Here is an 11,468-nt window from a genome sequence, read left to right as displayed (position 1 = left end):
TTGTCTGTGCTACAGTACATGTGACTATAATATTGTAATATTCTATTTAAACTGTTAATCTCTTTTCTTACCATCATAGTCGATTTTGCCGTCATTGTTTTTGTCTCCATCCTTCATCAGCTCCTCAATATCGTCCTCTGTGATGGCCTCACCAGTCGACTCTAACATGGCTTTCAGCTCATCAAGGTCAATATAGCCATCTCCATTCCTGAGAACAAGAGTTCACACTCCCGTAAACTCCCTTGAACTGAAATCACAACTGTTTACGACTTTCCTTTTACGACTTTCCTTTTTAATCGTTCTTGTCTCAAAAAAGCAAAATGAGAGAAATGGATTTAGGAAAATGGGGTTTGCAGTGATATTTACTTGTCAAACATGCGGAACAGCTCGGCCAACTCTTCCTCCGATTTCCCCTTGCTCTCCTCCTTCATGCAGCGCACCATCATCACTAGGAATTCATCAAAGTCTACTGTCCCACTCCCTGTAAACACACACACACACACATATAGTTTCTGCAGTACCTTTATCATTTGATAACTTCAAGTCTTTTGCCATGTGACACGCATGTTCATTTAGGTGAAGAAATCTCTCTTTTTGTCCTGTTTGAGTGACCTGACCAGGAGAAGACCCAGGTCCTATTGTGTTGTTCTGATACTGCTGGACTTATGTTTGTTTATGTTAGGAAATGTTTATTAGGTAATGTTAGGTGATGTTTGTTCATTAGGTACTGTTAGATAATGTTTGTTCATTTTAGGCATCGTGTTGATAGGATATGTGATCCACAGGTACACACCGTCCTCGTCCACCTCATCGATCATCTCCTGCAGCTCTTCAGGGGTGGGGTTCTGCCCCAGCATCCTCATCACCTTCCCCAGCTCTTTAGTGCTGATGCAGCCATCCTCTGCATCCTGGATGAAGATGTCAAACGCCGCCTTGAACTCTGTGGGTGACAAACTCAGAAGTGGTGAGAAACAGCGATATTAACATGGCCTTATTCACCACACAGTAGTGATCCTTTGTGTCAAATTACTTTCAGTGTTTGGGAATATGCAATGCTAAATTAAAGAAACATAATGGCTATAAAAACACTATCCTCACCATTTTTCTGCTCTTCTGTTAAGTTCTCAACCTGTGTGGAGCAGAGGGAAAACTTATAATCAGTTAAATATTATTACTTTTTAATTAATTACTCTGCACCTTTTCATCTAGCAAACCTATTTGGACAAATGCAGCAATCTCAGATGAATTATAGTGCCAATACTGAAGGTCTCTCTTCACATTGGTCAGCCAGCCAGCCCCTTGGCGCTTAACACTTTCCACTAGCACCCCAGCAGCTCTCGCGTCCCTCTCCTTGAACTCAGTCCAGAGCTTGTTGCATCGTAGCCCTGGTGCAGTCTGACTGAAATGTCACATTGCTTTCTTCACCTACTATTCTTGTCGTGTGGCAAGGAGGGGTGGGGGGGGGTCTGGCAGAGAATCCATTGAGGGACATTTGTTTGAGCCGACAGCTGTCCCCCCTCTTCCTCCTCCTAACTGTCCTTTGTTCTATTGTTGTCAGGCACAGAAATGCCAGAAATGTCATATAACCTCAGCGAACGTCAGCTGACAGCTCAGGGAGGATAGCACTGAGCCCCAAAGACATGACAATGTGCTTGGTGCTCGTGTGCTCATTAGAATCGACTAAATCGAGTCGACTAAATCAAACTACTGTCATAATCGTGAATCTGCATCATGTATGCAGAGTGACCTATGTCAAATGTAACCTTGGTGCATTTGTGTGAAGTTTGTGGAGTGTGGAGTTATCTTTAGTCCATAGGGCTAATCATCTCTTGACAGTTTTTTTTTACACTGACTGCTAGTAACAATATTGCTCTAGACAATGTAATATTGTCTCAGGGGAAACAATGGACCTTGGGAAAAACCCTGCTTGCCTCACACGATACTCTCCTCTATAAAAAGATGGTGTTGAATGACACTTGCACATGAGCTGCTTTCCCAGAGTATGACCATGTTTAGTTTGGCCTCAACACACTCAATATTTCTGCATTTATTTTTGACCAATGAGGGAACCTGTCTATATGTGACTACCAATCAGAATCTATTTGCAGACGCTTTGCTTGTCAAGATGTCACAGTGCTACTGAAATTTGGATTTAACGTTGCTCTTTTTGTTATCTTGACTGACTAAACGTTTCTCTCCTCCTCTAGTTCTTGGAAGCGGCTTAGAGGTTCTTACATCACACATGTCCATCTAATTCAGATTCACCACTAAAGATGGTTTCCCACAGGTCCATGAACCTGTGTTCACCTCTGGCCAGAGTCCAGAGTTTGTATGTCCTGGAGATACAATGTGAGCCCGAGGGTAGCCATTGTGTGAACAGTGTTAAAGTTAACACTTGAGTAATAATGGGTTGTTATTTTCACACCTCCCTGTTGGTCTTCTCCATCTCTTCCACATACACCCATCCCCAGCCTGAGCCAACAGTTCCCCCCTCGAAACACGGCAGGAGATTTCACACAGTATATCTGGTTTTCTACTCTTTTACCCATAGTGCACCTCAGCTTACATGAACAGGTATCCGTGAACCAGAAAACCTTGAGATGATCTCAAAAACCCCACAGTGTCTCAGATGGTAACTAATCTAATACAGCATTATTAACATGAATGATAATCTAATACGACTAATGCATCATTGTTCATATCAGATAGCCTACCTAATGGTGCACAGAGAAACATCTTAGCATCTTAGCAATACATTTTTTTCCCATTGCATTTACCCCCGGCATGACCATACTCACCGCTGCTTTGTATACATCATCCATGGCTGCTGGCCTCTGTTACCGGTACACACACACACACACACACTGATGCTCCCGCTAACACTTTAGACACAGGACAAAGGCTAGAAGCAACACCTGTCCCAGCCTTTATTGTTGGAGGAGTGTTCTGTTATAAAAAAAACTCTGACCCTCACACCACCTACGTCACTCCAATGTTCTCATCACAAGAAAGAGAGAGAGACAGAGAGAGAAAGACAGAGAGAAAGAGAGAGACAGAGAGAGAGAGTGCTATAAATAGAGAAAAAAGAGAGATGGTCCAACAATAGGAGAGCATAGGCCTCAGCGCCTAAATTGGTGACATTGCGTCTGAGCTAGATTCTCTAGAGTGAATGGGTGTCCTGATAGGAGCAAGAGTTTACTTGAGAGCCTTAAGTCAGTCAACTCATTGACTCCAGTTCCCTCAGTAAATAGAAATCATATTGTTGTAGGTGCATTGGCCTCTAAAAGGTCCCATCGGTGGACCGTTTATTTTTGTTCTTCACATATTTATCTATGGCTCTTTACCAGACAGCAGATATTTAGCATGATGGTGTTCAGAGGAACGAGCAGGGCCTACTGTAAGTTGAGTGCTTTGACAATCTGCATTTACATGATCCAAATAGAACACTGAAGTCAACTCTGATGTCTCTGGGAGTTTGATCCATTCTCAAGCATTCATTTCATTTGAGCCCTTAAGCTCTTCCCACTGTCATTTTGAAGCGATTTCGATAACCATAGTAATGGAGGTTTCTTTGTAAGTTACACACGTGTGCAACACATGTAAACAAAAACTTGGATTCAGTCATCCACAAAGAGGAAGGCAGAGAAAGTGGATTGTGGAGTAATAGTCATGGCCAGTCATTATGACAATAGATACACAGATAAAGCTATTCTATGTGCTTTGTGTCCTTGACTGGAAATAGCTTGCCTGCACCAACATCTCAGCTGTTAGAGAGAGAGAAAGAGAGAGAGAGAGAGAGAGAGAGATGTGTGTGTGGGGGGGGGGGGGGGGGGGGGCTACGATATGGTGATAAATTGTTCCTCTTGAGGCAGTTCTGGAGAGACAGGCAGCAGCACCTGCCATTGTCTAGCAGCTGTACCGTGGGCCACAGGTCAAGGGTTAATCTCTTCCTATATACCTAAAATATTCAGGTACAATAATGTGATTGTGATTTGTGACCACAGACTTTGCAAAGCAAACTCAGGTTATCTACTAAGGTAGAGGTTTGTTTCATGATTGAGAGTTTTTACTGGTCTGGTCACATGATGAGGTTAAATTCAAGGCCATAATGAAGATGGAAGAACACCTTATGTGGTTATATTGAGAACACACTGTAAACACAATGGTGCCAAGATGATCAAATGGCTATTTCCTGCAACTTCTGCCATGTCAAGTCTACCAGGTCTTGAGTAAGAGAATACACACTTTTATGTGCTCCATTTCTAAGAATATTGGCACAGTGTATAGTCAGAATGGTCTTGGTTAATCGGGTGTGTATGGTATATTCAGATGACTAATTTGAATCCCAGACGGGATCTGTTTAGCTTCATGTTTTGACAATGTTTTGATAATGTTTTACGGGCATGTCTGCTCTAAAAGCAGGATGGTGTAGGAGTGTTTGCTATTAGGGGTTTGGGTTTGAGTTTGTTTTTAAATTATTAGCAAACAGGATGTGGACAGTGGAAATAAGTAGAATGTTTTTGTATGTAGAATGTTTTTCTATGAGGTTTTTGAATCGAAAATAAGAAGTAAAAGCAGGGTATTGATGCCTGAATTAAACTGTGACAGAGCAGATTCAGAAATCAGTAAGCGTTATATCAATGTCCGTTCCTTTCCCAGGGAAACAAAATAATTTTTGTTGAAGACAAATTCTGTCCTGATAGGGAACATATCAGAACAGAACCTGAGTCTTGAGTCATCCATTTACAAAGTATTTTATTGTAATTACATGATGTGTGTGAACAGAGACGAGGCTGGCTAGTGATGACAGTACCGTGCATGGGCAAAATCCTGTGGTCAAGCAGGGTCGCAAAGGAAAGAAATTCTCCACAAGAATTTCTCAGGAGTGTGGTCTCTGTGACTCCCTGTCTTGCTGGCTGGGGAGGGGGCACAAAGCAGCCTTTCATTCAAGCTGGACTCCTGTTGGAGAGTTTGCCCCTCTGCAATATGTCAAACTTCCTTCCTCCCAAACAGGCTGTGCACCACTGCTGGCATGTAGCCAATAGAGAGCAGATACATGTCTGTCTACTTGGGGCCATCAGAGAGGACTCAGTGGGTTGACGTCACCATAATTATTTGACCTGCGATAAGCGCTCTCTGACTGAAACTCCTCTGTTGGTTTGTTTGTTTGGAACCAGGATCTGGGGGCACCAGAGGAGAGGGTGGGGCAGAGGAGAGGTAGGTGGTTGCTAAAAGACGAATGAAAGAGGGTCTTTGTCCCCCAAAATGTTTTCTTTTTTTACCCAACTCCCCTGCTTCCTCTCTCAACTCCGTCCTCCTCGATCCTCTCACCTTTGGTTTTTTTGTGTGTGGTCAAAGTCTTTCTGAGGGAGAGCATGTATATAAAGGTCCTTCAGGAATCCAGATTCCTCAGTATCATTTGAAAGGCGCGCTCTCTCTCCACAGGCTGAGCGGGGGATACAGATGAGCTGACCATGGCCAGGCTAGGGATACTATGTCTGTGTGTATGTGCAGCGGCATCATTCATTGATGGGAGAGCCAGCAGGAGAGATGAGAAGCATTCGGGCTCCAAAATCCGGCTAGCAAGTGATGCACCTGAACATGATGGCTCTCTCCTCCCTGGTAAGTTTTACCATCTGATTGGTTAAGGAAAGTCATGAGAAAAAAAAAAAGCATTCAGTAGATTTATTTGGATAAAGTAACGCATAAATGTTTGCTGATCCACAGTCCTTAGAATAAAAATGTAAATGACACTTTTGTGCTACATGAGTGTAATTGTGCTGAAAAATCAATGTGTGTGTGTGTATCTGCACGCAGGTCAGTGCAGGGTGAGTGGAATAGCTCTGTTTGATGGGGCTATGTGGTCGCCTGAACCCTGCTCTGTGTGTCAGTGCCAGAGGGGAACCATCAGCTGTCACCCGGTCCCGTGCGCTGGTAGGCTAACAGCTGTTGAAACAACCCCACAATCAATTACATTTTTCGTTCACTTCACTTACCTCGACAACTACACATGACCCATTATCAGCCACACATGAAGCTATTTTCTACAGAAAAGTGTTCTTTCTCCCTCAGGTTCAAATAGCCAACGGTCGGGGGCTCCGAAACCCAAGAGAATCTCGCCGGCAGAGGAGAAGAAGGATATCACAGACAAGAGGAAGATTCTCCCAAGAGGAGGGGGGAGTACCAAACCGCTGGCTGTCCGAGGAGTTCAAGAAGTGAAACAAAAGAAGGGGGACATTACTTTGTCTCTAGTGAAAACTGTAAATGCATAATAGTATTTACTGTATGAATACTAAAAATAGTCATTTGTTTGAACTGACTGCCCAACCACTTTCTTTAGGTATATTGAGGTATGGGGTTGGGGGAGGGAGACTCGGAAGTCACAACTGAGTGGCTGTCTAATTTGTTGTCCAGGTGGCGCCTGCAGTTGCTTTGAAACCGGTTCCCATGAAGAAGAGGAAACAGGAAGTGTCGGTGAAGCCAGAAGTCAGGAGAGGCGAGCTTCCTGTGACCAGAAGACCAGGACCCATGCCTGACCTGAAGATAGCCAGATACAGCCTTCCTTACCTTCCGACCTCAGTCGAGGATGATGATGATGATGACGATGACCGCGATTACCCGGATGATGATGACTATGATGATGATGACTTTGTTGGGAGAATCCCAGTGCAACCTGCAGTGAGAGCCACCCTAAGACCTACTACTCCGAGAGCTACTCTACGTCCGCCGGCGTTGGCGTCTAAAATAGGCAGATCGCTCACCACGGCGACTGGCCGCGCCGTGCTGACCGTCACCCAGAGGCCGGTGCCCAGAGCGCCTGGACGACCGGTGGTCACATTCCCCCAGAGGCCCCAGAGGCCTAGCTTCATGGAGTCCCTGCCTGCTGGATGCCTGCTGTCTGAGTCGCTGATCGCCTGCGGTAGCACCGGCATGCCCCACATCCCCATCCTCCGTGATCCGGGGGTGAGGACCCTCTACCTTGCAGGTGATCAGATAGAGAAAATGATATGTATCATACCATGTTTGAAAAGGACATTTTGTTCATTTGCTTTATGTACCACACAGACATTTTGGGCAGTGCCCTTCCTCAGCGTGTATAATGGCAATGTAATCAATTAACACAGGTGTGGTAATTATAGGCACAGAGACGTGTATCATATAATTCATCAGTAAGACGTGTGTTTGTGCTGTTTGTAAACAGTGAAACAGCATGAACATAACCGAAACAGGTAATTCGGCCTTATATGATTGAGTGACAACAGGAGGTGACGTACAACATTTAAACTTTTTTTTGTGTTTTTTTTTAGATAACAGAATTAGTAAGATCCCACCACGAGCACTGGCTGGTCTGCCCAACCTCGAGTGGCTGGATCTGAGTAAGAACAAGCTGGACGACTCCTCTTTCAGTCCAGAGCTGTTCCAGGTCAGTGTGAGAGAGGGCTTGGCTCTGGATCCAGCCGGACCTCCACTACTCTGCCAGACCCACACCTACACCTTCACATAGCAACCTCATGTTACTGCACTGCTCTGTTGACCATTCTCATGCTGTTTTGATAAGCAGAGCTATCATACCACGTATTGGAGAATGTTGCAGTAATCAAAAAACAAACAGGCATTTCACATAGAGCTTACAGTTCATGCTTTCAACAAGACTATGCATTGTCTGTTCGGCTGTCTGTGGTCTCCCACCGGATAGGACCACAGGTTCAATCTGGCGCCATTGGAGTGAATCTCACTTAGTCGTTGCAATGACTATGAGGATATTATCAGTCAATAGACAATCCGCAGTGAAAAACGACATCCAGCCTGGCATTTGCCTGTTATCATATAAAGCAAGCAATCGTGTTTGTTGAACACTTTGCTGATATTATGTTGTACGTTGTCGATTCAAAATCCCACTTGCAAAACCCCTCACTGCGTAGCACGCTTAGTGACAATGATTATTGGGGGACAAAGCTAAACTTAAGCAATATACGGAAAATATATAGTATTCATCACAAAGGTAATTGAGCAGGAATAAATTGCTGTATTTACATTTCTACCCAATCAATTCTAGGGGGAAAGTGCACAGCTAAAATATATTTAATAATATTAATTTGGGTGTCTCTGTTCCCTGCAAGTGCATGGTAACTTTGTGGCTTTTTTTGCAAGGACACAAGGAAAAAATAACCAGTAACCAGTAGAACTCTAATGATCAAGATTGGTGGGTTTTTGGCATGTTTCAGGGTCTGACCAAGCTGAGAAGACTGATTTTGGATGGCAACAACCTGACCAAAATCCCTGCCTTTCTCCCCTCATCTCTGGTGGAGTTGAAGATTAATGACAACAAACTCAGTGGCCTCACACCAAGCAGCTTTAAAGGTGATTAGACTCTTTAACAAGAGAGCCCTTTGTCTGGCAGTATGTATTGAAGTACTAAATAGAGAGAGAGAGAGAGAGAGGACTTACACAGAGCTGTATAGCCAGTTTTGTGTACTCCTTTCTGAGTAAGCACTAGGCCTAACTATAACATAGTATTTAATCACAATATTTAACACAATATTTGATCTGTGTCATTTTGATATTGTTGTGTTGGGATAGATAGTAAATTATGTCTTACTTCAGGTTTGTCCAAATTACTGACGTTGGAGCTTGAAGACAACCATTTCCACGACGGGAACGTGTCACCTTTGACCTTTCGACCTCTGAGGAAACTTGCCTACCTTCGACTGGAGGACAACAAGTTCCGCGGTATCCCCTCTGGCCTCCCAGTGTCCCTGCAGGTCAGTGTTTAGCGGGGCTTGGATAGGGATCAGGACTATGTGACCTGAGATGAGCTTGAAGCATTATTGGTTGAGATTTTTACGAAGTGCGGTAATGTGACTTGTGTTTCCAGGAACTCCATATTTCTGATAATAGAATAGAGGAGGTGCATGCAGGCCTCCTCAACAAGACGGTCAACCTCAGGGTGTTGGACCTCAGCCACAACCGCATCCGTGAAGACCGCATATCCCCAAAAGCCTGGATTCACTTGCTGTAAGTCCCCACAAAGACACCCTTCCGATTTTTGCACAGAAAAGCCCTCCATATGCAAATTATATTCTTTGTTTGCAATTGCAATACTTGACTGCCACCCTGAGGCCAGTTTTGTTATGTGTTTAACTCCCTTACTTGACACATACATACAGTACTATATACAGTACAGTATATATACTATAGTATATACAATATATATTGTATACAATGTATGCATGCAGCACATTCCAAAGCAGTGGTTTAAGTATACGTTCTGTCCAGCACGCTTCGTTCATGTGATCCTCTGACGCTGTCACGGCGGCAGGGAGAGGAAAATAAAACGTTTACAGCACAGTGAGCGCACAGTTAATTGCATCTCCGAAGAAAGGAGCAAAGAATAACAAGGGGGAGAGAGAGAGCTTGAAAAGAAGAACATTGTTATATTGAGGCGTGCTGATGTGGCCGACCAGAGAGTGGACGCAGGCCAGCTTCATGACTGGCTCCGACGAGAGGCCACCTCAAAGGGAGGAGCTGCAGCCCGTCTGACTTCAACTGCAGGATCTTAGTGGCAAGGAAATGAGCTTTTAAACCTCCACTTTGATTATATATGTGGACATCACAGACGAACCTCTGAATGTGTTATTCTAGTTTTGATCTGGGAATAAAAGAGGGACTCCACAGTCCTCCTGACATCAGTCACCCATTTTCAGAATGAAGCCATTTCATGGCTAAAGAAATATTGATATTTCTCCAAGGGTTTGGTTATTGAAGTTATAATGCTCACATAAGACTCATCATTTTTCTTATGCCCATATCGGTACACTGCGAGATCTATAATTAATCAATCTCCTTCCAGGAAGCTGGAATCACTGGACCTTTCCCACAACAAGCTGGTGCACGTTCCTTCCTTCCTACCCGTGGGTCTGCGCCTGCTGACGCTGCACCACAACCAGATCGAGCGGATCCCCGGGTACGTGTTCGGCCACATGCAGCCGGGTCTGGACCTGCTCCACTTGTCCAACAACAGGCTGCGCGATGACGGGATCGACGACGTGTCCTTCCTGGGCCTCCACAACTCCCTGGCGGAGCTGCTGCTGGACCGTAACCAGCTGCGGTCCATCCCGCGCGGTCTGCTCAGGCTCAAGAACCTGCAGCTCCTCCGTCTCAATCACAACCTGATCAGGTCAGTCGCTCCCTGGAGTGGAGTCAACTTGACAAGTTTTCTTGCCTTGTGTCATGTTGCGTGTTGATGATCACGTCCTGTAAATTGACTTTCTTAAACCAATGACACAAAGTCTGCCTCTGCTTCTCCATGTGGTTTCGTCCACGCCGGACTCCAAGATAGCCACCTACAGTAACCATTGTTAGGCACGACCAAATCAGAAATTGCTACCTTGATTCTCAACATGTGATTTCTGTCTCTTTCTCGGTAGTTATCGCTGTCAGGCGTCAGACCAGAGGTCCTTTGTGATGTGTGAGCAACAGTCTCTGTCTGTTATGACTGTCTTGTGTAGAACCTCAGAGAAGTGGAGGCCTGCCTCAGAGTTCTGGACTGACTGTTCAAAGTTGTAAATGAGCACAGTGTTCCAAATGATATCCATCCTCAATAAGACTGTATACTGTAACTGAGGTTCTGTCATCTGTTAGTCTGTCTAACCGTAAGCCTCTCTACTACCTGTCTGTCTTTTTCTGTCTGTCCCTCTTCCCCAAAGCTACGTTCCGCTCAACGCCCTGTGTGACACGCACGCCAGAGAAGACTCGCCGCTGGTCTCTGTTCACCTGGAGTACAACCTGATCGACAGGCGTCTCATCCCGCCCACGGCCTTCTCCTGTATCAAGAGCTACCAAAGCGTTGTGCTACGACCCCAGAGTCACGAGGAGGACCATGAGTACTAGTACCGTACCATCGACCCCACCCTTCACCCCGCTGACCCCCTCAAACAGACGTTTTCTCCAGTGTCACTTCTTTCACTCAGTCAGACGACAACATTTCCTCTGAGTTTGATTCCTCTCGCTCTCGCTCTCCCGACTGATTTAGAATCGCCGTGAAGTGCTAATGTCTCACTAGTCTGTGGGTTTGAATGAGGATGATCCAGATGTATGTGTTTGTCCTGGAGCCTGGATTTGTTTGAGTGATTCACTGTTACGGCTTGCTTGTGATGTTCTTTTTGCTTTATGATAACGTGCCTGTGTAATAATGTTTTAAAAAAAATGTATCACCGATATGTAAGAGAAACACACACTCTGAACTATAAGTGTCTCATCAACTTTTTAAAGGAATTGTATAAAGAAAAATACTGTACTGAAAAAATAAACAAATTTTTTTTTACTCTATGAAATAAAGGCAGCAAATCTTGCTGAACCTTTTGAAAAACCATGATCAGGAACATCTCTCTCTCTCTCCCTCCCTCCCTCTCTCCCTCTCTCTGTCACACATGCGCATACACACATGACATAAATGAAAGGGGGACTGA

General features: G+C 44.6%; 2 protein-coding genes across 2 annotated transcripts in view; one reads left to right on the top strand and one right to left on the bottom strand.

The window, feature by feature from the left end:
- Nucleotides 1-2,822, bottom strand: part of tnnc1b (troponin C type 1b (slow)) — a gene marked incomplete at both ends in the record, with an annotated part of 2,905 nt that extends 83 nt beyond the window's left edge. Inside the window, 5 exons of the mRNA XM_084461615.1 lie at nucleotides 72-208; nucleotides 367-481; nucleotides 794-940; nucleotides 1,099-1,129; nucleotides 2,799-2,822. Coding sequence (XP_084317741.1) covers nucleotides 72-208; nucleotides 367-481; nucleotides 794-940; nucleotides 1,099-1,129; nucleotides 2,799-2,822 — 454 coding nt within the window. The remainder of the gene's footprint in view (nucleotides 1-71; nucleotides 209-366; nucleotides 482-793; nucleotides 941-1,098; nucleotides 1,130-2,798) is intronic.
- A 2,652-nt stretch (nucleotides 2,823-5,474) lies between these two features.
- LOC311307186 (extracellular matrix protein 2) lies at nucleotides 5,475-10,890 on the top strand (the record flags this gene model as incomplete). The annotated part of the gene is made up of 10 exons (XM_084435986.1): nucleotides 5,475-5,622; nucleotides 5,818-5,934; nucleotides 6,073-6,215; nucleotides 6,415-6,985; nucleotides 7,308-7,423; nucleotides 8,226-8,361; nucleotides 8,605-8,762; nucleotides 8,876-9,015; nucleotides 9,851-10,177; nucleotides 10,707-10,890. The coding sequence occupies 10 exons, from the start codon at nucleotides 5,475-5,477 to the stop codon at nucleotides 10,888-10,890; spliced, it is 2,040 nt and encodes a 679-aa protein (XP_084292112.1).
- Nucleotides 10,891-11,468: the final 578 nt, after the last annotated feature.

The sequence above is a fragment of the Borostomias antarcticus genome (assembly GCF_949987555.1).
Source record: "Borostomias antarcticus genome assembly, chromosome: 3".
NCBI classification, from domain to species: Eukaryota; Metazoa; Chordata; class Actinopteri; order Stomiiformes; family Stomiidae; genus Borostomias; species Borostomias antarcticus.
This window is presented reverse-complemented; position numbering and strand designations above follow the sequence as displayed.